The sequence below is a fragment of the Temnothorax americanus genome, unplaced genomic scaffold (assembly GCF_048541705.1).
Source record: "Temnothorax americanus isolate GAGA-0224 unplaced genomic scaffold, ASM4854170v1 Scaffold25, whole genome shotgun sequence".
Lineage (NCBI taxonomy): Eukaryota > Metazoa > Arthropoda > Insecta > Hymenoptera > Formicidae > Temnothorax > Temnothorax americanus.
This window is the reverse complement of record NW_027509391.1, coordinates 1,509,183-1,535,651: the sequence shown is the minus strand read 5'-3', so window position 1 is coordinate 1,535,651 and position 26,469 is coordinate 1,509,183. Positions and strand designations below refer to the sequence as shown.

Genomic DNA, 26,469 nt, shown 5'->3' with positions numbered 1-26,469 from the left:
AAAATTAAAGTTTTCTCGTGTGACAATAGAGAGGAAATTGACAAGATGACTGAGAAAAGATTGCTAGATTCCGAGTACGAGTGGATTGTTCGAACCTGTACAAATGCTTTTAACATATATCTAACAATGATGCATTTCATATTTTATGACAATACGTTAAACTTGCATCCGGAAAATTCTGGTAAGTCAGTATAGTATAACTGAACGCGATCGCGAATATCGGTAATATGCGAGCCTTCTGTAAAATTTCAGAAATCTCGTTCCTGTCGTACACGCTATTCATGACGGCGTTGGATCTTTTCTCGTACTGTATCTATCAGTAAATCTGCACAGATCATATAGGCGAAAGGGGAGTCTTGGGAGTAAAAACGACGCGACGCGATTGCACGATGCGGAATTAGAGGGTAAAAATCGTATAGCTTTTGTAAAAAATATTCAAAACTTATATTTTAAGTCGTCTTAGTGAAAATTCTCAATGCGGAATTGTACAAGACGTTCTTTTAACCGTATTCTAAGTATCATAGGGATAAAATAGGGGAAGGGGGTGGGTATACGGTATATAATACACTAGTCATCTTTATGCGTTTCAAAAATATTCTAGTCGTCTCTCTCGCTCTCTCGCATTCTCGCGCACTCTCGCTGTCTCCGGACACCTTTTTCTCTCTTATCTTTCACGCGTCCTCTCGCACTCGCTTCCTCTCCGCACTATCTAACGTGTCTACTATTCAGTCAAGCCACATACAAAGCCACACAAATTTGCAAGTCGAGAAAGCAACGGATGCTCGCACGTACCTTCTTGAGCTAATGATAATTCTCTCTCTAGTGTTGATCGCACTCCCTCCTCCAACACTACGAAGCATTGAAGGTACATTTTATTGTGATGTACGACAAAAGAAATATCCGACCCGATAATGTACAATGGAAGTATCGTGACTTTTTGCTCCAACAAAATAACACGCGTATCAGATATCCGCAGTTTCACATACTAATTTCACTCTGCAATCCGTTTATAACTATAATTAGCTATGACGAATCGTGCAATCCGTTATAATTATAATGACCTGTGACAAATCGTATTCATGGAAGGCAGTAATGCAATTTCGATAAATTAATATGTATATCAAATTAATTATTCTCATTTTTCATTTGCGTACATACATTACGATAATGATGACAACCGAAACACAAGGAGGAACAGTACACAAGACATCTTTTTCTCGCTCTGTGACATAGGATGGTCAAGAAAAAAATATATATCAGAAAATATAAAGCAAAGGTTATATACTGACATCAATAGTCCATTCGTCCCACATTGTGACGTTATTTATATAAAAAAAAAAAGAAAGCATTTAATGCTTGCGTTTATGATTAAAACAAAATATCACACGTATGTAACCGAAAGTATTAAATACCGAATAAGGGGCAAAATCACAATAAAAAAATCACAGGCGACTCGTCAAATAAATGCAAATAAAATTCTTGTAGAACACCCAATCTACGGAGTAGACCACCCCAATTCACGGAGCGATTGGACGCTGCTCACTTATTTACAAATACTTATTAAAATATGCATACACCGGACAAATGAATGGAGAGCGAATTTTCGTTATTAAAGCTCTAGAAATGTATCTGCACGGTAAATATAAACAAAATTTAATTTACATTTATCTCGACAAAGTTGGTATAGAAAGAAAATTCAATTTTGCGTTCGTCATTCGCTTGTTCACTCGTGTATCCACATCTTTTGAGTACCCTAGAATTTCATAATTTATATACTTATTCTGTACACATACGACCGAAACTACCACTAGCGAATTTATAATGTATGTACATAATTTGGCGGATTCTGTTTGAAAATATTTAGAAATCCTTATACGACATACACAGTATGATCGCTATAAACCTATATTCGACAGCTGCACGCCTTTTATTTCACCAATAGTGGCGTCATATAAGTGGAAGAAGTTTTTCCATCAGCCTTCGCTCGATTGTTCATATGAAACAAAACGTAAATTATATAAATATCGAGAGTCCCGCCTATTATCTCTCGTAAATAATAGCTGATCGTCACTACCGTTCCCAAGAAAAGTAAAGCTTCAAAACGGACGATAACGTACGTCGTTTCTACCATTGTGCTTCTTCCTTAGACCTCATTTTATCCTCCTTCTTGAGATACAATCGTTGATAATCCTCCTGATAAGTAACATACTGCGCGTTCGATTTACCAGGCTTTTGTATGGTACCACCGACCGGCGAATTATTAGGGGAGAATTTCATCTCTTGTAATTCCTGCAACTCCTTCAACGACCTCATTACCATCTGGACATCCTTTTCCTGTTCTGTTGGTTGTACTGTGTTTCCTAAAGTATCATCCGTAATGAAGCCGTCTTTCCGTTTATCAGTTAATCCTCGCGGCGAGGAATCGTCATTGATGATCTGACTGAGGAAATTAGTCGCAGCAATTGTTTCCTCGTTTTGCCTTTGTTCCTGTTCCTCCTTCGAAAGGGTCGTTTGCTGTGGCATAGGCACTACGTCTTGGTTAGGCCCTATCTGTTGCTCAATCATCTTGTGATCTTTTTTTCTTTTCTTTTGATCGTGCGACGATTTAAGCTTGACTTCCACACACCGCTCTCGTTTCTTCTCCTTCTTGTCAGCTTTGTTTACCATTGCGTCGACATCTTTGTCATCCAATTTCTTTTCGCATTTAACGTCTGTATTCTCCTGCAAGTACCTGTGTTTCAAGGCCTGTGCTGAATAGGAAGTATCTTGTCTATATACGGAATGATGTCCAGCTTGGGAAATTTCGTTCGTTTTAGAATGGCTCACAGGTTCCGGACATGCTGTGATAGAAACTCTATCCTCTATCGCTTCATTTATCTTTGCCGTTAATTTGTCATAATCAACACGTGTTATGGATAAAGAACTGTTCGTTAGATCCATGAAATTAAATTTCTCAACGTGACTCTTAACTGGCTTTTGAGCCATCAGTTGTGATGTAGGTACTACAGAAATTTTACCAACTGTAAAATTATTAATGGAGACTGCGGCGCATTCCTGCTGCTGGCCCGCACTATTCTCGGTATGCTTGTCTTTATATTTATTACTATGTTGCTTCTTATCGGTATTGACATCATTAGACTTCGCTGTCGCTTGACTTGCAAAATTCGCCGAATTTTCGCCAATCTGAACTTTAGATACATTCGTGTTTGTCTTCTCATTTTCTTGAGACGGAAGATTATTCGTATTTGTCGTTTCGTTCTTCACAACAATATTACTAACTTGAGTATTAGCAGACGTGGTAACGTTGTTTGCAGTGACCATTTCTTTTGGTTTCTTCATCTTCTTCTTAATGCTAAAATCATAATAATCCATTAATATAAAGCAGCACATGAATACCGACATCAAAGAAATGTGTAAATATAAGATAGGAAGAAGGCAAGCCGTATATAGTAAGAAACAAAAGTGTAAAGTTAATTATCTGTGTGCATTTAATAGTAATAACAAAGAAAGAATGTATGCTAACTAAAATATTTGAAGCAATTGTTGCATGTACAAAAAACTAAAAAAGCATTCGGAAAACAAATTAACATTGACATTAAACATTTGCGTACAAGTTAATATTATAATCTCATAATCTTGTTATATCTATAAATGCGTTAAATTGAGCATCACTTTCGTAGAATATGACTTTTTTTCTAGGAATCCGTTAATGTTTCGAGCGAAGAAGTAGAAATCAGTATTAATCCATTACACCTTCCTAAAACATACAATAATCAAGCGATGAAGCGATGAAGCGATCAATTAACTTTCTGACATAGTCACGTGACGACAACGGATTTCAGATTTCTTGACCACAATTCGCAAAGAAATTAAATCAATCTTCAAGGATCTTGATCCTAACTTTCAGACACGCACTCCTTTCATTTTAGTGAAAATAGAAAAAACCATAATAGGGAACGAATTTCATGCACGAAGCAAAGCACAAAATAGCGAAAGTTTTCTTGTAACACGCTTGTAGACAGGGTCAACAAAAGAATATAACGTAATATATTAACAGCATAATATAGTACTTACACAGGTTCAACGGGACTAGCATATTTCAGCAAAGTTTGCAATCGTACGCATCCAGGCGGCCACAATGGTAAGACACTCGTATCCATGAAAGTAGCAACAAACGATTCCATACTCTCCTTTCTTGTTCTGAGAATTTTGAAATAATGTCTCCTGGCGTTTGCAATTTCAAGAACGAGTTTCCTAAAATTGAGATTTACATATATATATGTGTGTGTGAATGCAAATTCAAGTTGCACATGAATGACATAGCTTTGATTAATAACGCACTTTGCTTCGTCAGTCCATGGAAATCGTTTTCGTGGTATTTTCGGCTTTTCTGTGTTTTTCGACGAACCATCAGCTTCATCGCTGCTCTCTTCGTCTGCAGGGAATCCCTCGAAACCCCTGAAATCGATCAATCAATTACGTTCGGATAAAGATAATATTACGAAGATTCATGATATCGCGATGACAAAGAATGATGATCAGCATTTGATGCGACAGAATTCCGCGATTTTAATCTCTCTTTTAATAATAATGGTACATAGTCAAATCGAATTGTGTCCCAGGTCAAATGCGTAGTTTTCTTGTTTGACACAAAAGATGATTTCAGTGATAAACTAAACACTGATACTGATGATAAAAAGCCCCCCATCTTCCTCTGCTTTTTCAATAATAGATGAAGAATAATGACCACGCTAAATAATAGAATGTTTTTTCTTCTATACGCAAACATAATTGATCGTATGAATGTTGGTAGTAATTGAAAAAGCAAAAGCATGTAAGCATGAATAGATTCGAAGGAAAAGATTGAAGGCAGTAGAAAAAGAGAGGAAAGAGAAAGAGCAGTCGAAGAGGCGAGAATAGAAAGGAGTTCCTCTTACGAGGGGCGCCTTACCAACAGTACCGATATATCTCCCAGTATAATTGAGGACTGAGAAATAAAAAATTACAATAAGTTTATATTCAAAAAATTATAAACTGTAGTTTTATATGTATTATCGCGTTCTCTGGCAAACTGGATTCTTTTTTATTCAACTGTGTTTAATATTATAAAAAATTAACAATTTATTATTAAATAGAATTAAAGCATAATCTATATATATTATTAAAGAGCAGAAGTGGAGTGTCGCAAAAATCAAGACTAAAAGCTGCGACATATCAAACCACTAATACATACGATATATAATAAAGTTACTCACTTTTCATCGGTAACTTTCTGACATTCCTTCATATATTTGTCCATAACTGATGGCATAACATTGTCGATGAGCGCCTTTAATCTGTAAAGTGTTGACAAACTCTGTCAAACCCAGAACTTTCAAAGATCAAGAGAGATAATTTATATATTATAAATAAATATATAAAAAAATTAGTTTCTTATATATATATATATATATATATGTGCGCGCGCGCACACAATTGCTAAAACCACTATCTTACTTTTGCATCGGTTCGTTTACTCTGTGTTCGGCGTCTTTCAAATAAAGTTTCTTAGCCCTGCTGAGAAGAGTAATTTTACTACAAGGTAAAAATCGTACTAGATGTCCGTAGGTTTGTAATCTTATGCTAGGCGAATTCAACAACCGCAGTTTCTTCTCTAAACTGTAATAAAAGTAACAGATCTTAAAGAATAATTTTCACGATTTGTATAAATTTGTATAATTTACAATTTAAGGAATTTATGACTCAAACTTACGTAAAGAGCACTTCGTTAACTGCGCTATTGAAGAACTTGCTCTTGCCGTCTTTGCTATTTTCCGCTTGAATCTTTAATTTATTCACTATCTCTTTTATATCCTCGGGTAGATTCTCGGGCAAAGACGCTTCTTTATTCTCCATTTCCTCCCCGTCGGATTCAACGTAAAGGCAAGCACGAGATTTCCCCGAATCTGTTGTATCGCGACTCGACTCATCTTCGATTCCTCGAGCTGCATTGACGACGCTTTCTATCGCATCGGCGATGTTGTCTTTAGCACCTAATCTCTTTAGATCTATCTTCTTCGCGTCATACCCATTACTATTGGACGATTTCTTCTCGAACTTTTTGATATCGAACTTTTTCTCACTTATTTTATTTTTCTCCGGTTTATCAGACTTTTTCTTCTCCTCTTGATCTTCCGAGGCTAAAATTGCAAGATTATTCCACAAATAACGCGTAAATCAAAATTATAAATATTTTTAACAACTCAACACGATGAAGAAAGTGGGAGATATTACCTGTACCTCCCTCAGCATCTGTCGTCTCATTCTTCTCCTTCCGTCTCAAAAGATCCAGATCCTGTTGAGAATTTTGTTGTTGTGCGTCCTGCGTCTGATGATTTTGCTGCTTTTTTCTCTTTTTGCTATTCTCATGATTAACTTTCTTCTCGGTATTTTCTTCGATTTTCCGTCTCTGTCGATAGACATTAAATTATAGAGTACCATACGGAGATAAAACAAACAATATCGTACATTTAAAAAATCAATTACTTTTCGCGGGTTATCACCAGTAATATCCTCCGTCTCATCGTCATCCGAGGAGCTAATGGTACGTTTATCTACTCTTTTAGGACTATCTACATCTTCGGTATCCTCTTCGCTACTCTCACTACTCTCCTCGTCGTCGCTATTGTTATTATTATTATTATTGTTATGGACTAACGAACGTCTATCGGCTGCTCTAAACTCGAGAGCTCCGCAATTAATATAGAAGCCCCCGTGCGCCGTGGTCATCTCTTCGGGCACAATTTCATCATACTGTTGACAAAATATCGGGATTACATAAAAAATCTTCGAGGATATTCTTCCACAAAAAGAGAAACTTGACGTACAGCATCAGTATTATCGATGAAGGAGTCGTTTTCATCATATCCTGCGCCCAAATCCACGTACTCATCATACTTGTGCCTTTTCTTTCCCATTGTAGATGTTCCCTAAGGCAACGGGAAATAATTAAGCGTTGGTCAATGTCATATCAAAGATCAGCTTTAACATCAACGTACATATTTCGCCTCGAATCGTCTCGCCATGTCTTTAAGCTTATCCTCGTCATCGTCATCGTCGAACGGGTCCAGTCCATTGGTCGCATTCTCATCTCCCCTCTTCTGTTCTTTCCTTCGTTTTTTCTGCAAAGTAAATAGATTAATTTGCAATCACTCGATCGAATATGCATCGAAACGTCTCTTGTTCGCGCGAATCGACCTAATAATCCACAATCAAATCGCCCTTTATTTCGCTTCGCTCTACGCACCTCTTTCACTAATTTATAAAAAATTTAGATCGATCGGAGAGAATAGACCATACCCGTACATACATACGCTTTCGAATCCGGTTTAAATGTATCGTCGATAATGATCGGAGATGTTTCGCAATTGGCAGAGGCTTTTTTACAATATATTCATCAAATTCATTAGTGAAACTCTATTCCAGCACTATCTTTTTTCACGCGTAGAATACGAAACGCATAATTTTATCACGACATGCGAATATATCTACATTATTTGTCAAATTGCTAAAGCCTATTTAATGACTCAACTATGAGTCACTATAATGTCTCTACATACAGTAGATAGCAATTTTTCAAATTAAAAAGACCAGCAAGAAATCCGTAGTTTAATTTACATTATTGTTCATCGAAAATTACAATTTTAGTTTTGTTTCTTTTCCGAGACAGGTTTTCGCAGGATTATTATCACATTCTCAGCAGCGAAGATAATTAAAGGAGATAAAAGTCGAAGAATATATAGAAGCGGCGTGTGGGAACTGGTGGGAACTCTGGAATGGATGGAATCGACTCTGAAAGGGTGCTGAACGTGATCCACCGATATCAGGAGCGCATAAAGCGGCCAGAGCGTCGTCCTCGCGATTTCGCACTCTTTCCTTTGCGTCGCGTCGCGAATCACCTCCTCCAGTCTCCTGTTCCCCTATCGAAGGGACGCCGAATCGAGCGATTGATCCTGCCTGCGACGCGGTTATTGACGATCGACGATCGGTCACTCTCTTTTTTTTTTATCCCTACGCAAACGCCTCTCGAACGAATCATAGCCTTGTTAATCGTTCACGTAGCTACTCAATTAATCAGCGAGATATAACGCGCGAATCTGCACGGTATCGCTTTTTCTCACGTTGCTCCACCGCTCTCGCGGTTATTATCGGAATTCTTAATAAATAAATATATATATATATATATAGCCAGTAACGCGAAACGAGATTTTCTCGCTTGATGAATTAAAACCATTCGAAGTAAAATTGAATGAGAGAGAAGAGTGCGAGCGCGATAGCCATATGGTCGAAATAGCGAAATAATACGAAAAAAAAGTTAAAAACATAAAAAAACTTATCAAACGTAAGCATATTAGACGAGGAGAGAATAAATGTCTATTATTCCGCTTACTTAAACCACGTTGAATAATCCCGTGAACGGTAGATCGCGATCTTGCGTTGCAACGTTTGAAAGTGTGCGTCCCCCTCCTCCCTTGCTACTTCGAAATTTGATTCGCCGGCGAAATCGTGCCACGTTTTCGAAACACGTGCGCGACCAAAACAAAGCTGCAAATTGCACGCAGCAGCGCGGCCATGGATGGAAATAAAGCGGCGCGGGGGGCCGCAGAGCCCGCAGAAGAGCGATCTAAACGAAGAGGGAAGAAGCGGACCTTTCGCGAACATTTCGTAGAGACGATTTATCGCTCTCTGGCCTCCTGTCCCGTCAAACCGCGAAGCACGATTGCAAGTGGCGCGACGACGAACATAAAACATTTTATGTAACGTCCGATAATACCCGTAAAATCCGATTTATTTGCGTGAGATAGAAAAAAAAAAAAGATGGATCTCGGATCCCAGCGTCGCGTTTTTCCACCGACAAACTGACCTGGTCGCCAATTGCTCGCCGGTCATCGGGGAGGAAAGAGACAGATCAGATTAGATTAGATTAGATTGAGAGTTTATTTATTTGAATGATTATCCGCTCGTATCGCGGGGAAGGGGGAAGGGGGAAGGGGGAAGAATGGGAGGCGCGAGCGCGCGTGACACGCGTCTCGAGCGGGGGCATTCGATAACGCGATACGTGTCGGCGGTCACGAATCTCTCTCTCCTCACTCCGGTGCATCGGCATCGATCTACAATTCAGAAAGGAGAGCCCGCAGCACACGCTCTCTCGCGCGCGCGTGAAATAAGAGACCTCCGTTCCGTGCGCCACACACACGTTCGCGCCGTGTGTGGTGTGTGTCGCGCGCTATTTCTCTCTCTCTCTCTCCCTCTCGCCGGCCGCGTTTTCCGCGTATCCTTCTCCCAGTTCTCCGGTTCTCCCCCGTGCATCGAGACCCGCCGCCCGCCGGACGAAGTATACGTGGCTTGCGAAACAGACGCTGCACACACGAATAAGGCATCGCCGGCCGCCGTATGTGCGTCTCTTTCCCTTCTTCGAGGGGACTGGGAGAGAAAGAGGGAGAGCGAGAGAGAGAAAAGGATGAAACGCCGGACGGTCGCGCAATGGCAAATGGCAACTCTCGTACAGACGTTTTACGCGAGGCAGCAGGAGGGACGCGCATTAAGGACGACGCGTCGTCTCTCCCAATTAAGAGAAAAAGAGAACGACGCGCGCCTTTGGAAGCGCGAAGCGCGAATTTGCCCTGCCTGGCGGCGCGGCGCGGCGTCCGCTTCGTGACAGCGCGCCGATGACGTTGACAACGCGCGGCGTGGATCCCGACGCGGCCGAAGGACCGCGAATCGATCAAGGAACCGTTCTCGCCCGTCTCGTTCGCCGATCCTTATACGCAAACGAAATTCCGACGCGCGCGCGCGGCGTCGACGTCCAGCCAGCCGCGTGACTGAATCGCGCGGCCACCTCGTCGAGGATTCCCTCGCGTCTCCTCAACGCCGACGTCGACGTCCCGTCGATGGACACCCACGTTCCGTCTTGTCTTAATTCTCTATGCCGGATGCTCCCTTCCCCTCGCGTTCGTGCACACGCATACACTCTTTCTCTCTCGCTCTCACTCGCGCTCTCTCTCCCTCGCTCGCTCGCTCGCTCGCTCTCATTTTTCCGTATGTTTCGCGTGTGTGACACGACAGCTTGACATACGGCCTTTTGTTTTCCCCTCCCGCCGGGGAAAGGGGGGGCGGCGGGAACGGGTTAATCGCGCGTAGCGCGTAGGACTCACCTCCGCCGACTTGAGGAGCTGCGCGTAGTTGATCTCCGGGCATGTCTTCTCGTTTGACTCGGGCAGGGTGAGCGCGAAGCGGAAGGAGGGCGCGAGCTGCTTGCCCATGTTCCCCTTTTTCTCCTTCTTCGTCGCGTGGCCCAGGGGCTCCGGGAACTCCAGGGTCTGCAGGGGCACCCGTTTCGCCTCTGACATTCCTTTTACATTTGCACCGAGCCTAACGCGGATCACGGAAACACTGCGGGCCCTGCGACCTGCGACCGCGGCAACATGATACACACCTCCTCACCTCACCGCTCTCTTTCTCGCTCTCTCCTCCGCTCTCCTCGCTCGACTCTTCAGTCCTCGATTAAACACCGCGCGAACGCCGCCGCTCACACGTCGCCATCTTCGGCGCACGACTGTTTTTAGAGTGCGCCACGGACGCGCCGCCGCGACGCCGGCGACGCCTGCGCCTAGCTGGCCTCGCGGCCGCCGGCCCACACGCGGGTTGCGGGCTACGGCCGCGTCCTCACGATCGCGTCAAATTGCGTCAATTTTGGACGCGGCCGAATGCCGAATCTGAAACGCTACCGTCGTCGAGCAGCTGATCTGACAGATTGTGACTTTAAATTCGACGGCAAATAGTAAATTGTACGTACAATTAGTGGGAGAGTAACTTATGAGAAATTTAAGAACGAAAGGGCAAAGGTAAAGAGTTTGTCGTACCGCGGAGGAATTCTCGAAGGCTCGGCCACTTTGAACGGTCATGCAAAACTATAAAAGTATCTCTTTTTATCAAGATTTTATTAAAATAATTTAATCCTTGCTCAAAACAGCACTCTTAAGCACTCACGTTGTCGTCATTGAACACTGCTACAAATCTTAATTGTCATTTAATATTAAATAGTACTTGTGTGTACGTGTTCCTAAATATAATCTACATTTATAAAATATCTCATATGATCTATATATAATAAATATTTCACACAGGAACGCTTACATACATATAGATGTGACACGCGGAATATACAAGATATCTCACATTCCAGTGCCTGTAATAGTAAAAAAAGTATCAGTCTTCCAAAATACAATATTTCCTAATATTTACACTGTAATTGCATGTATGATCTCACCCTGATAAAACATGCATTACTGAAATCTAAATACATACAATTATCAGCTTCAAAACCTGCTCTAAAATTAGGCTATACCGATTACAAACCACAAACTACGCGGGATTTTTAAAATCGCTCATAAAATATTCCAATATCTAATAAGTTATACATGATTGATATTTAGTCAGGCGTCCCTGAGTCAAGTTTCAATTACTAGCTGTGCCAGTTTTCTTTGTTATTTTAATTGCCGAAAATTGCTGACCTAAAAGCTTCATCACATCAGCGTGCTTCAAGTTACTCTTCTCCTTTTTCACCGAATTGTAATTTTGCTTCACGTAAAGCGCGAAACCGGTAGGTTCTCTCTTCGGTGTCGGCACTTGCACGGTACCGGACTTGGTCGTTTTGTTAACCAACAATTCGAACTTTCCATAGCAATAGCCACATCGTTTTTTATCGATATCCAAGGATTTTGAGTGCCTCCCAATACTGCAAAAAATTATGTGTTTTAGAAATATAACAGACGCGATTTTTAAATCGATTTTCGTCGCAATCAATATTCGGTACCTGTATCCGCATTCTATGCATCTATACGTGAATTTAGTTTTAATTTCGTAACTGTGACATCGACGAATTGGCGGCAATTCGGGAAACGTCTTCGTTGCTTTGTTAGCCCTGTAATATGAAGTAAATTATGTAAAATTCTGACCGGTATAAACGATTGTCGTTGCACTCGTCGCATAGATTTTTCAAGCTATTTTATTCTAAAATTCATCGCTCAATAACACAATTGGGCTGTTCGATAATGATAAAATATTGCATCTTACCATCTTGTCCAAAAAACTCCATGACCATCCGAGATATCGTCTATTATCCACGATGCAGCGTGGCACATTTCATGAATCAAAGTATCCCTTAGTCTATCTGGCGTATCTACAATCTACAAAAATAATTTCAGCTATAATTGGTTATATATTTATACATGTATAATGATGAGAAAAAGAAATAAAGACTTTACGTACTTTTGTTGCTAACACAATTCTTGAAGATTTAATGATACTACCCGTAAGACTTTTTATCAATTTTTTGTTGTAACAATATCCAGCGGTCCCTCTCATACGAACGTTCCATTCAATAGGTGTATCTCGAGGTAACTTATTGTCAAATACTTTCTCGTTGTACAGTTCGTATAATTTTTTACACAATTCCTCCTTGTTATTTTTGTAATCCAGTCTATATTTCTTTGCGTTTGGATGAGCCTGACTCATTGGAACTGTATTTGACAAAGATGCCAGAAAGGTTTTGCATTCCATAGACTTAGCCGTAGTTGATTCAAATTTAGGTGCTTTGGATGATATTGGTCTTTTAGCAACTTCTGAAAATTAAACATTATATTATCGAATGCAGGCTCCATTAGTAATATTCCAATTTATTTCTATTTAAACAAATTTTATCATGCGTTCCTTACCTTTATTACGGACGTATTTTGGTGGTACAAAATCTCCAGGTTCAAATTCGCTCGTGCTAGAACTTTCGTCGTCGCTAAATGATAATTTTCGTCCTTGCAATTTCTTAGGCTCACTGCTAGATTGATCATCTTCATCGTCGGTATCCGTATCCCATAGTGTCTGAAGACTATATGAAACATATAATTAAATTCAGTACTCTATTGAAATAAATAACCATTTTATAGTACCGTTTAATTGATGCTGGCACTGGCACGGATTTGGTTGAATGACTTGTACTAGCATTTGTTAACGCAGTGTGATATACACTTTCACTATCACTCCCTGATAATGATTCATCGTCGATAAAACTATCCATTTTCTTTTGTTTTCCTTGGATGTTCCTTCTTTGATTTGGTTTAATATTGTTTTCAACTAAAACAAAATTCGTGTTTTTAAAGGAAATTGTATTAACACAAATCAAACTTCAATAAAATATGACAAAATTCTTTACCTTGGTCAGACTTATTTGAGTCCAAATCTACCGCACGATATTGATTCGTTGATACAGGTTTCCTGTAATAAAATATAATTTATTAGACATGTTTTTATTAAAATATAAAATAATACTATATATATTTATATATATATTTATATATATATATATATAAATTACCGTTCCGTTTGGACCGTCCTATTCACTGTTTGAGCAGACGTCTTCCGTGGTTCAGTTGTTGGAAATAACACGTTAGCTTTATCTCTCCATGCTGTACCATACAGTTTATCTAAAATACCCGCGCAGTCCATTTCATCCTTAGTTTTAAATGCATTTGTTTGTACTTTTGGCAAAAGCTTCGGTTTATTATCTGGTGTACAGAATTTAGAATTATTCTTGGATTTTTTAAAATATTCATCCAGCGTAGTTCGACCCGTGAAGAATGAATTAACCGCTCTGTCAGAGTTTACGATTGTCTTTTGCTTCTCGTAAGTTCGTATTTTATTGATTCTCTCTCTGTTATTTGGAGTCTCATAGTTCTGTTCCAATCTTTCTAGGCTGCTGTTACCAGAGTTTCTACCGTTTCTATTACTTGGGGGTACAGTATTCGAAGAGCTGTCGCTCTGAGAATCGGATGCATCTGTCTTCAGAAGCCATTCCAAGACCTGCTCTTTTCTCTTTTCAGACAGAGGTCTGTAAGAATCCGTTACCCTCGATACGTCCGTGTGCGGCTTGGGCGATTCAAACAAACCCACTTGTAAATTATCTTTCTTAAGACTGGTATCGATAACGTCAGGGCTATCGCTGGGAGGCTGTATTTTTCTGTTATAACTGGGTGATATAGCTGGATGCATTATATCTTCCTCTATATCTGTGCTCTCATTAATTACTACCTTATCTTCTTTCTTCTCTCTGGGAGAATCATATACAACTTGCGTGTACTTAATATTCTTCAAAATTTTGCGAGTGTCTTTCTTTGTAAGTCTGACTTTTCCCGTACCATCTTGCTTCGGAGTATTGAAAGTTGGATGTCTACCGAGAACATTAGGACTGTCACTGTACGTGGCACCGCTTGATTTAATTATTCCATTCGTCTTTTCTGTATCGTATTTTTCCCTTAGTTTCAAATTTTTCTCTTGTTCCGTAATCAACATAGGACTTCTATCATTGATGTATCTTTTAGATTTATCTACCTGATCTCTGTAATATTTTATTATATTGCTGTTGGTAGCAGTTTTGTCATTGGCCGAGGCACCGTCAGAAGTTAATAAGGTATCGTTAGAAGTTAACGACGTCTCGGTAGGTGTCTCATTAAGCGCAACAGTTCTACTTATAGGTTTCTTCTTTGGAAACTTATTGTCAGATTGCTTCCACGATGAATCAGACTCCCTTTCCTTTTCGCTCTCCGAAGAAGAAGAAATCTTCAAGAAATGTAGCTTCCGGTTTTCCTTATTTCTAACATTAAGAACGTTAGACGTTGAATCGTATCTGCATCTTGGCACGCGCATTTTGGCAGCGGGCACGGGGGATGAGCTGCAACTGGAGTCACTAATCACAATAACGTCGTCTTCCGTCGGCCCGTTTGTGACAAAACGTTGCGGTGAAGAGTCTTCGATACTGGAACCCGCGGAGAATCGCAAATCAAAGTTTTGCGAATCGCACACCGAGTCCGTCGCGTACCAATTAGACGTCATGGTCACGCAATCTCTTTTAATTTTCTTATTTCACTCTAACGTCTCTTTTGCTACTTCGCCACGAATGCGATCCAATTTGGAGGTCTCGAAATTTTCCACGGCTATGGATCTTTAGTAAACAAACACACAGAGGGAAGAAGGGAAATAAACACAATTAGCGAGCACATGGAAGAAAGGATCAAAGGAAAGGTCAATGGGATTTGGAGTTGCACATTCACATTTATTATATCGCTCGTGCACGTTCTATGGCACTCCCAGGCACTCCGGTAAAATATTCTATCGATTTTTGTCAAATAAATGCAACATTATTGTGGAATAGTGACCATAATCACGTTCACGCACGTTCGTGAAATAAACACGTTCAACTTTCAAACCGCCAGCAGTCCGTTAAACGGTAAACCGGAGCTAAACTATTGCTGCCAACTGTATATAAAAAGAATCGGTAATCTCTAGGGGGTCTGTTTTCTGTTTCGGGCCCATATACACGTGATACACGCTTACCGACAGTCGTCGTTAACGGTGTCTCTCTCGGCGCAGCTTTTATACATTAAATAATTTTGGTAAATCTCTGAAGGAGGCGAGGAGGGAGCTCTCCTTCAGATTTACCATAATTTTTTATGTTTTACGAGTAAAACGGATGTAAAATATATTACTATAAAAAATATGCAGTAATCATATATATTATATTGGTCTGTTTTCTGTAGCTGCACTGCTGAACTAGTGCACACTGGTGCAATAAGTTAGAATGGGACAGGTATATTTTGTTTTACTTTAACTCACTGCACCAGTGTGCACTAGTTCAGCAGTGCAGCTACAGAAAACAGACCATATATTATAATATTAATAGATAATTATATATTAAAAATTATTTATTAAATATATATATTTATATTATTGTATAACATATGTAATAATTACACATTACACATGTAACGTATTTTGCATTGACGTATATCTGCATCATACGTGATTCATGAATGAAACCAGCTGATTCTTCGAGTTTCTCTGATTGGTTGAAACGCGTCATATACCTATGCTCGATCCATGCGAGCGTTTGTTTAAAATGTTTGAAAATTACTCTGCCATATGTGTTGTATATGCGGCGACTAGCATAAGCAGAGAGAAGCCTCTGGTGATGTCTGCAATTAGTGACGATAATTACAATTAATAATGTAGACAATTAACGATGTTTGATAAAATTGCCAGCGACTTTAGCGATAGCATTACGAAATTTTCTAACCTTCGGGAAGTATCTGATGACGAACTGTGCAAGCTTCAACTCTCAAAAATTGAAGTATTTAGGCTCAGACACAATGAGAAAGATAATAAAGGAATAAAAAGGCTGATCTACAATGTGCGCTTTGCTTTCTGTTTTTTGCTCTTAACCTCTTTGCGACTATCTCGTATTTTGCAGTTCCGTCGCGTAACGGCGTAACGTGATGTTTCTTGTCTCTTCTGAAGTTCGTCAATTTTTATCTTAGGCGACAGAGAACAAAAATCATCGCGTTACGCGACGCAATTGCGAAATACGGGATAAGTCGCAAACAGAGGTTAAGAGCAAAAAACAGAAAGCAAAGAGCACATTGTAGATCAGGCTTAAGGAATAAGGAATGTTGCATCTCACTTTAATGTATGTATGTATGTACATACAATGTACTGAAGTGAGATGCGACATTCCCTTATTCCTTTATCTTATTCTTTATTTCTCTCATTGTGTCCGAGTCCTTACAAGAATATAATTAGATAAGGGCTCATATGTTAATTGAAATCCCAAAGAAATCCTAATTAAATCTTCTAAAATCGCGAACCGTGAGACAACCGAAAATAGTTTATCGATTGATATCATTGCTTTTACCATAAGAAGCTAACGGAGCCACTTTAGATTAAATTCGTTGCGCTAGAGGGTGCTACTGTGCTGCTTTCTGTGCTTTCTGGCTTTCTCTCACGGACTTGACTTTCTCTCTCCTTGCGCACTGGTAATTTCTTTTATTAATTTTATTATTAATATTATTATACTTTGATATACAAATATTTAACCCTCTGTAACTCAATTTTTCATGTCTAAAAACACTTGTATAACAAAACTAGCAAACATTAACCTTAAATTTGGATAAAACTAACAATTAATTTATTACGGTTTTTAAACTTCTTATTATAAAAAAAACCGGTTTGTAACTTGGAAGTCACAAAGTTATGGTAAGAAAATGATATAAGAGACTTAAAACTTACAAATATATATAAATGTGTATCTTCAAAGTTACATGGCGTTTACGCGAGCGTTACTTTTGTAGTAACTTACGATAATTCACTTGTTTACGCGAAGTAAATTATCGTAAGTTACTACAATATCCCGTTTACGCGAAGGAATTATCGTAATAAGTTACTGCAGAAGTAGCGCTCGCGTAAACGTAGTAATAGGACCAGTTTATGAAACTGCATGGGCCATGGAGGGTTAAATTAATTTTCATATATTTTTATGTTTAAGAATGCCATTTTGAATAGAATTATTTATGAAGCGTGCTTTTTTCCACGTATGAGCATTAATACTGTAATTGTGTATAAATCTTCCAAAATGACCTGCTTCTACTAGCTATAGTGCCATATTCTATATTTTTACTGAAAAAATATTTTATATAAAAAAGAAACTATTTTTTTCCACAGCGATGACTGATCCGTACAGTAATTTGAGCTCAGCAAATTCATGGATAGGGTTGCCACTTAAACTATCGTTTTGACTCAGAAAACAAAAAAACAAGTAATATGCATCAAGTGTTTTATTAGAAATTGTCAAAAGAAAGTAAAGAATATTAGAAGATAAGAAATGACTAAATAATCAAGAAATAAAATGAAATTTTAACAATTAATAAACCAAAAATATATAAATTATACAAATGATGATTAAACGATAATCATTAAACGCTTCTAATTGTTATATTCTCCTGAATCAAGAATCTAAAAGAATACTCTAGTCACACAAACAACAGTCGCTAAGCGCTCTTGTGAGCTACTTTCTCTACTGAACGCAATCATTAATTGTAAGGTACACATCGAGTTTGGAACGGAATTTATCCCAGTTTCATCCTCTTCAGTTTTTTTTCCAACGCCATTTACTCAGGAAATTGGCTAAATTTATTTTTAATTTTCTATTAAAAATTAGATGAGGTGGTTTATATTTCACGAAATCCGGAGAAATAATGACCAAACCCGGAACCCAGATATAAGCCATCAAAACCTAGAATTTCTGGGTCAAACCCGGAGAGGTGGCAACCCTTCCCATGGATCCGAGCACAATATACTACCTGCAGACTCATGACATTTACGCCTACGTACGCACGATAATGCAATAAACATTGAGGAAAAATTAGAGCAAAATGCAAATAAGAACAATAAGAAGGATTAGAATAGAAATGGTAAAAATATATGTATCAGATATGAATATAAGAATAGCTACAACTAAAGCTCATTTTTCATCTATATCTTTTAATTAAAAAATGAGGACATTTATGTTTTGACGTAATATTTCAAAGACATTTTATTTCTCATTTTCCAGAATATCATATAATTTCTTCCGCTTCAAAGAGAGTTGCTTTTTACAGAAATATTAATTCGAGAAATAACCAACTTTCCGTCATAAATAAATATCCTTTAATTCGTTAATATATTATGCTGTATAATTTACTACACTATATATCATATATTTTTAAAAATATATAAAATTTTTTTCGTTGTATTTTTACTATATATATATATGTTTTATAGGTACTTAAAACTGCCATTTCTGCAGCTGATGCAAACTCGCATGATGGTTGTGCTCGACGAACGTCATTTGTAGAAGCCCATTCAGAACTTTTCTGACCCGATACAGATACCGATGCGCCAGCGATAATTCTAATTCGGAAGCCGCCCGAAATACCCGTCAAACGAGAACGAAACTCAATCAGGATCCCATCTATCGTATTATTCGCACAAAGCAGACCTCAGATTGGATTATCTATTCGCGTTTCCCGCCACACATTATGTACTCTCGCAGTATAATGCTCATGATGTGCGCGTGTAACCGCAACAGGAGATTGTAGCGTATCCACGATTAAGCGTATGACCCTGATCCCGCGATATTTTGCGCCGTGCATCCTTGTAACGCGCCGCGCTGAAAATTATCTAGACCACCGAACCACGAAGATTGAATTTTGGCCGGCCCGCGGTAGAAAGAAAATCTGGAATGTCCTATGTCCTATAATTCGAGTAGATTATATTTGCGCCGCGGCCTCGCAAATCAATTTCCAAAAAAGAATTTAAAATCTACGGCGCTTCACCGAAGCGTTTTTCCGCAAAAAACGCGACGGTTATTTGTACGCGAATCGCGTACATACCACGAGCTTAAAGCGTAATGAACCGCGCGTTGCAACATTGCAACTCTGATATTCGTTAGCCGCCGCTAAGGGCGTTTTCATCAAAGAGCGTGAAAAGGGTAAATCAACGGGCGGTGGGGTTATCCAATTTTGAAGGTCGTATTTCAATGAATATCCGCGACAGAATGCACCGATCGAGCTCCATTTTAACCGAGTCGCGTCCGTTCTATGCGTAAATTCGAAATTGATCGTATCGCGGGGCGGCACGCGGCAGCATTTGTCGGTTATTGAGCGTAGGTTCATCCTTTTAGCGCGATATTAAATGTAAAAGCCCTGGGAATTACGACAATTAAGTTTAGCTGGGATTGTGTTAATGAAATCCGAGGCAGCTTGCGCGAGCCATACGGAATGAGAGAATGCGCGTCACGCGGTGTGTCGCGCAAGAATGTAGCAGGCCGATATATCGGCGTTGAATTGAAAGGCAACACGGAGCTTTTCTACTGATTTATGACCTCCTTCAGTTCTCTTCTTGCTTGTCTATAAAACTTATAACACAAAGCTCGGCATAATAGAGATAACGAGCCGATGATTACGCGGAGGATATCTGAGAAGTGATTTCTCAGAAAAGGAAACGCAAGTAAAAAGTTTGGAGTGCATTTTCTCTATGCGTACTTTTCGGAGAAAATGTTCGACGCGAAAATAGAGTGCGCATTTACTTGATTAGACATTGCTCGCTAATCAGAGAATATTGATTTTCCAATAATTAACTGCAAGTTTTTAATAACGGTATCAATGCGCTTTGTGATAATTATCTCAAAATTATTTTATTAATCAACAGTAATTCAAAATTATTCCTCTTGGAAACTATGCGACTATATAATTAAAAAATAAATTCTTTTCTTTATTGCGGGAGATTGCCTCTGTATTGTGGCTTGCCGAGTTGCACTTTTTTCATATAGAGAGAATTATTTAGATAAGGCTAATCAGCACAGAGTGCCGTTAGCGGCAGAAGATTTGCAAAAACCGCATGGTGCGACGAGCGCGAATTAGCTGATCGTTAAAACGCCGTGATTTTTCGCGATGAATCCGCGAAGGAAGCGCGTCTCCCCTTTGTGCGAGCCCGGCGAGGAAGGTCGCCCGGCCATTGTTGAAGAGCTGGTCGAGAGCTGAGCCATTCTTGACATTAAACGTGATTTAACGCGGGCGCGGGGTTTCGCGAAAGAAACGGAACGTGGAACGTGCGCGGTGCCGATATAGCCGCGACGCCGTTGATAAAAGCGGCCCGCGTGTCAGAAAACAATGCCAATACGGATAATGACGGCCGCCCACGTGAGCATTGCGGTAAATATGGACAGGACGCGGCGATGGAAACAAAGACATATTCTCCACAAAAGCTTTTAAAGACACTTGGAAGATTACGGCAACTCGGCCGAAAGTACATAGATCCGTTCTGTACTAAATCTCCGTTTATCGCGCAAATAATAATTTACATGACGTCCCGTGGACCGTCGCGAACTCCAGTTCCGCCATCAGTTTCGCTTCTCAATCCGTTCCATTAACGTTTTCTTGCAGCCGACCTTGAGTTAACTGTTCGGTTCACCCGGTATAGCTGGACGCTAACGAAGGTAATATCCTCGAGGCTGCCTAAGGAAGTTGATTTCTGCAAAAGTGCGTTAATGACGGTTCGATAACGCTCGATTTCGGCCGGTCGCCATTACTTGCCCGAAATTCTTCATCCCCCGAATTCACCGGTGATGTTCGGCTTACAGGGGATCATCGTGGTTAAGAGAATGTTGACAAATCGCGCCGAGCGTTTTTGAGGCAAATAGGATAAAGGACTAACAGGGAGAAAGCGCGCAGGGCGGACCAATTCGAGAAAAAGACACAGGTACATACATATATTCAACTTTCCCTTTTTCCGGAATAGCAGAACCAACAATCGATCGGTGATGTACCGGGAACGCCAATTCTAAACGTGTTTGGCAAAGTGATCCCGTCCACGTATACCTCTACACGTATTCGCTCGCGAATAAAAACTCTTCCGGCTGATGGATTATTTCTATATGCATAAAGTACATATTGCCCACGTAACAGCTCCGCGAAGTCTTTCAATTTGAATCTCGATTTCACGATTCCTCGTGCTTCGCATCTCTTGCGTATAAACGAAAAACCGCGGACACCGTTCGGTCGAATTTAATCAATAATTGCACATACCAATACATCGTAACCGTCGAGTTTATTATCCGTTTGAAAATCAAATGCGGGATCACGTGGCAATACAAATAAATCAAATTCGTTCTAATGCTCTTCGTTTTCCCACAGGAATACCACCGGCGATACACTATCTGAACGATGCCGTTTTTCTGTATCATGTCAGATTCATGAGGGTATCAATTCCCCGATAACATCTACAAAAACATCGACCCGGCCAACCTGTAACTTGTGTAAACCCATCGGATATCTCGGACTAGAGGGGGAGACGGAGAGAAAAAAATAGAGAGGGAGTGAAAATAGGGAACGTCGGAGTGGCCGGCGTCGCATCAGGCGCGAAAATCTGCGAGGTTTACCAGCAACTAGTGGCGTCGAAACTCCGAACCTCCGAACCCCCGAGAGAGCCCCTACGACCCTTCTATAACCCACTCTGCGTCCCTTCGTCATCGAACAGAGACGGAGATAAAGATATAGAAAGGTAGATGGAGAAAGAGAGATGGAGAAAGGGGGAGAGGGATAGAAGATCTCGTTCCTCTATTTTCCACGAGAGAATCCTCCCTCTCGCGTCTCGCTACCGCCACCCTCTCTCTCTCCATCGCTCCCTCTTTCTCCCCCTTCCATATCTCGCACGCCGCGTTCCTCTCGCGCGCTCGCGCGTTCTTCGGCCTCTGGAGCGAGTCGCAGCATCCGTTGGACCGTTCCGGACTTCAGTCCACGTCGAGAACGCGCCACTGTCGGGACCTCTAGGAGTGACAAACACCCGGAAGCTCGCGGCCAACGTCGCGTGCACGGCACTATCGTCATTCTGTGTCGAAGTCCATCAGCAATTCATCGTCCAAAACTATGACACCGTGATTCCTCCGGCAACGAATATCTGAGGATAAAGAAAAAAAGCGGGAGAGAATTGTTCGTAAAAGTTTCATCATTGCGCATCACGCGTATCAGCGTGCCGAATCTTACAATTATCCGAGAGCGACGCGCAATTTCTTTGGCGTGCCGGTCCCGGTTAATCCGCTATTAGTACAAGTAACCGATTAACGCTGATACCAGCCTCGCTTTGTTTGGTACCGCGAGAATACACGCAGGTGCGTCATCCAGAGAGGTCGGTAAAGTTCCCGCTGGACACAAAGGTCGGTGGATTAGCCGGCTTAAAACTCAGCGAGTTTCTGGAAACGGTGTTCTCCATCCAAGAACGAGACGGGACGAAGCCGCTGGATGCCCTAAAGGCTCGGAGAATCGTCCCCGGGCCAGCCGGTCGCCGGTTCTGATGCCGACACGTGCCAAGCGCGATCGTTGAGGGTGCGGCGGTGCACAGGAGAAGAGCAGAGCCACGAGGGCCCGCGGGAAGAGCTGAAGAAGAGGGATCTCGGGCCGGGCGACTGCCGGGAGTTGTTGCCCAGTCCCGGCGAGGGGGCGGACATCGGGCCCGGATGCTCGCGAGGACAAGACGCCGAAGGCGCTGCCACGTTGGAAGGGAAAATATTGACGGCCGTCAACAAGTTCCTTACAACGTCCCCTTTGGTTAACAAGGTCAAGTTGCTGATGGTGAGTCTTGCTTTCTCATTCCTCTCTCTGTCTCTCTATTTCCCTCTCTTCGTCCCTCTCTCCCTCTTTCTCTCATCGACACATACCGAGAATGTCCGCGCGGCCACTGACTCGGCCCCCGTCCAGTTTCCCGCTTTCTCGACGTAGGAGGACATATGCAGATGCAGTGCTTCGACTTTGCTTTGAATGCAGTTAGTTCGCAGTTGTCGCACGGCACTCGTCGCGATTGTAGGCCTTCCGCCTCCGGGAAGTTTCAGGGTAACGATGTTCGCCGTTACTGCGAGGAAGGTACAAGATATCGACATGATTCCTATTTCTGATTGACGCGCAAAATTGATTTTGAAGTTAAGTTTCATCCATGTCAGTTTCATCCGCGAGAGAACGTGAGCTAAATTTCTAATACAATTAAGAAGTAGAATACCCACTGAATCGCGACTGGACGACGCTTGGATACTCTCCCGAGTTTTGGTTCTCGTTTGTGTGTGTGTGTGTGTGTGTGTGTGTGTGTGTGTCATATAGTTTAATCGAAACTGTGGTTTGCAGTATAACATAACTAGTAATGTATAATACAATGTCATTAGTTTTGTTATAATTAACTGCGGAAGTTATATATCGGTATACATTTCATTAATCTCATCCACCGACACGTGAGCAATAAAGCTTATCTTTATTCGACTGATTATTAGAATTCCTCACTTATTGGTTTGCGGCGTGCATAATTTACGTTTATTCATTGACATTCTGCTTCGGAGCTTAACCATCCCTGCCTCCCATCGTCGTGGAGAGCTTGACGGACCGTGAAGCATAATTGTCGATCCACTTTGCACCACTGATCGTATCGACGTGGCATCGTCACTCGAACGTTTGTCATTCAATCCTATTTATTTTACACAGCGACGGGATTTATTTAATTTTAGAAACTCTCTTTTCTCGAAACAGAAATATCTCGAATCTCGGATAGAAATCCACGAATGCCATGACTTTGTCGTGATATAAATTCGAAATTTAACGCGGGAGATAACTATTTAGAAATCACAGATGCATTTCCAGCGACAAGACTTTCTTCTCTTATCCGTTATCGCATCAGTGATTACGCCGGCGCGGCATAGTTAGGATAGGCACAATCAAAGTTCGCGCAAGCAGGGTAACTTTAAAAGACAATTGTACCAGTCGCGTGCAAACTTTTAATTTTAGTTAAAAGGTAGGACACTACTTGCAACTACTTGGATAATTCCCGGAAGAAAAGGATTATGGTCCCGAGTGGCGCGTATTCTCAGAAATTAGAGCTACGCCGCTGCACATAACAAATTATTGTATCTTCTTCTATTTGTATATACGTTCCGTCTTCGCGCGAGATTTTCCTCCTTAATTTTCTACTTTTCTCGCAGTACTCTAAAAGCGTTTTACATGAAAAAAAATGTTGTAGTTTAACTTGGAACCAACCATCGAACTGCTTGGGAAAAACACTTAACTTTTAACTGTGTACCATTCTGCTTTTCGTTGATAATTTACTTGCCGAATTCCGGGGAACTTCGGACGCACACCTGCGCCCATATCTCGTTAGACATTTTCAAAGGATAAAGTTCTACTGCAAGCGATGCGATCCCTAAAAATTGGCGGAGTTGTCACGTTCTTTGTATAGAAGATGAAATATTTACTCGGCTGTATACGTATGGAACGTCGAGATACTCGGTTTTCTCGGTTTCAAATGAACGAATTTTGGTTTCGACGTTAAAACGCGAAGAATGTTGCACGGGTGTTACAGAGATTTCCATTTCCTTTTTTATTTACGACGTGGCCGCGCGCGTCACGCTGAAATAATGTGCAATTAACTGCATGCCTGCGTATTCGTTTACACGCAATTATGCTTGCGCTTCCCCTACCGCGTCATTGTAATCCGAAATGAAAGCCCGGGTTGCATGAGGCAGGGGTATGCCCATTTTTTTTTCGATAAGTCAATTATCCACTAATAATAGCCTATTGATTGAGCCGGACGCATGACTAAGTAACGAACGTGAATGGAAAAGAGAATAAAATTGATGTATCGGGACAGATTGCGATACGATGTACAAAGGTGAAAAGAAAATCTTTGTCATACGCTCTTTCCTCACCCTCGTTATCGATGTCAAACCAAAATATTAGAGTGTATCCATGGAATTGCGAGCGTAGGCGGAATAAATACAATCGACCTTAAGGTTCGCAAATTGAAGAGCAACATTTCGCGCAAATACATGTGGAAGGCCCGGTGATTTTTTTTACAAGAAAGATATGCGATTCCGTGGATCGGTGAAGTGGTAACTGTCAGCATTATGTCAGACAGACGGAGAATATCTCCTGTGAGAACGATCGCGAGACTCGGGAACTGGTGAGCCGCGCTCTTCACGCGAGTATCCTTCTGCATCAGGTTTTTGTATAGGAGGAAGCGAGAGAGAGATATATTCCAAGAGAAATATCCCATTTCGGGCACACGCGAAATAAGATAGTCGTCTGCCGCGCATTATAGCGTTAACCGCGGGATCGTTACTGCGAATGCGTCGATTACGGGGTTCAAAGCGAGGGTGGCTCAGTCGACACTTGCCTGCGGTGGCGTTAAATGTCCGCTATTCGATATAGCGGATAGAATGCTCTTTCGTTCCCCCGCCATCCCCCTTCTGTAGAAATATTTAATTAGCCGTAATTAAAGCGGCGAAGTGAATTAACGCGTGCACATAGCTTTTGACATACAGATATACGTTTGGCAGCCGTCCGACGTCACTTGCTGAGTGTGTTAAATGTTTATTTAAATCAACGTACGGATTTAAAGACGGGTTATCGTGCCGAGAAGTTTCCTTCGCGAGTAAATAATTACATTGAAGAGACGTCGAAGCGGAACTCGAATTCACCGCGTTTCAAGATTTTCGAAATTGGAAAAATCTCTCGCGCGTACATATTCAACTGAATCGTCCCTGACCAGTTTTGATTTCAAAGCGGAAGTGCAGGAGACATTGAATGCTAGTTCTGTTACACATGCTTTTATCTGAAAATGGCATGTGTAATTACGTACGTATTAAAATTGCACTATGTCTATGTAACTCAATATTAAGATAAATTAGAGAATGCTAGCTTTTTCCATATTTTAAGATTTTACATTATTTACAAAAATAGTAAAACGTGTATTCACGGCAAATAGTAAAAATCTTGTATTTGCGGTGATTACGTTCTGCTGGAAAAACATGAAAATACAGAGACGAGAAATATACATAATAATTAAATATAATCAAAGTCAGATAAAAAAGTAGATATAATGAGAAAAGAATATGTTTTTAAAATAACGGGTTTTTATTGTTTTTTTATTTATTTATTACATTTATTTCATATTTAATTTAACATTTCTTATTTATTTCTTATTTTCAATTTGCCTCTTTACTTATTCCACTTTAAGATAAAGAGATATTTTTCCAAT

At 40.7% G+C, this 26,469-nt stretch overlaps 3 protein-coding genes and 1 long non-coding RNA gene across 15 annotated transcripts in view; 2 read left to right on the top strand and 2 right to left on the bottom strand.

Annotated features, from left to right (window-relative positions):
* Window positions 1-429: 429 nt before the first annotated feature.
* On the bottom strand, window positions 430-10,591 carry Yem (yemanuclein). 2 transcript variants are annotated; one of them, XM_077408839.1, is made up of 12 exons: window positions 10,194-10,591; window positions 7,038-7,160; window positions 6,867-6,968; window positions 6,526-6,792; window positions 6,274-6,448; window positions 5,753-6,179; window positions 5,497-5,658; window positions 5,256-5,336; window positions 4,952-4,987; window positions 4,342-4,458; window positions 4,075-4,254; window positions 430-3,352 (listed from the first exon to the last, which is right to left on the bottom strand). In XM_077408839.1, exons 1-12 carry the CDS (start codon window positions 10,386-10,388, stop codon window positions 2,125-2,127), a joined length of 3,093 nt encoding a protein of 1,030 aa, XP_077264965.1. In that variant the 5' UTR covers window positions 10,389-10,591; the 3' UTR covers window positions 430-2,124. The 2 variants fall into 2 exon arrangements, with proteins under 2 accessions (XP_077264965.1, XP_077264968.1); XM_077408842.1 differs by lacking the exon at window positions 4,952-4,987.
* Window positions 10,592-10,670: 79 nt separating this feature from the next.
* Window positions 10,671-22,857, top strand: LOC143898980 (uncharacterized). Of its 8 annotated transcripts, none has more exons than XR_013257342.1 (5): window positions 10,671-10,957; window positions 17,584-17,962; window positions 18,080-18,332; window positions 18,682-21,159; window positions 21,594-22,857. It is a non-coding gene; the product is annotated as an uncharacterized LOC143898980 (long non-coding RNA). The 8 variants fall into 8 exon arrangements; XR_013257343.1 differs by having other exon boundaries at window positions 17,584-18,332; window positions 18,682-20,896; window positions 21,041-21,159; XR_013257344.1 differs by having other exon boundaries at window positions 17,584-18,332; window positions 18,682-20,939; window positions 21,041-21,159.
* LOC143898972 (uncharacterized) lies at window positions 10,963-15,400 on the bottom strand. Of its 3 annotated transcripts, none has more exons than XM_077408844.1 (8): window positions 13,409-15,400; window positions 13,247-13,308; window positions 12,984-13,167; window positions 12,756-12,922; window positions 12,310-12,662; window positions 12,115-12,227; window positions 11,553-11,962; window positions 10,963-11,227 (listed from the first exon to the last, which is right to left on the bottom strand). In XM_077408844.1, the coding sequence occupies exons 1-8, from the start codon at window positions 14,920-14,922 to the stop codon at window positions 11,214-11,216; spliced, it is 2,817 nt and encodes a 938-aa protein (XP_077264970.1). In that variant the 5' UTR covers window positions 14,923-15,400; the 3' UTR covers window positions 10,963-11,213. The 3 variants fall into 3 exon arrangements, with proteins under 3 accessions (XP_077264970.1, XP_077264971.1, XP_077264969.1); XM_077408845.1 differs by having other exon boundaries at window positions 10,963-11,776; window positions 11,855-11,962; window positions 13,409-15,397; XM_077408843.1 differs by having other exon boundaries at window positions 10,963-11,962; window positions 13,409-15,399.
* Window positions 22,858-22,891: 34 nt separating the features above from the next.
* LOC143898974 (uncharacterized) overlaps window positions 22,892-26,469 on the top strand; it is a 56,777-nt gene continuing 53,199 nt past the window's right edge. Inside the window, exon 1 of one of the 2 annotated variants that reach the window (XM_077408849.1) lies at window positions 22,892-23,027. In XM_077408849.1, coding sequence (XP_077264975.1) covers window positions 23,025-23,027 — 3 coding nt within the window. In that variant the 5' untranslated portion in view covers window positions 22,892-23,024. Of the gene's footprint in view, window positions 23,028-23,156; window positions 23,316-26,469 lie in introns of those variants that run through there. The other variant, XM_077408848.1, reaches the window with a different exon arrangement.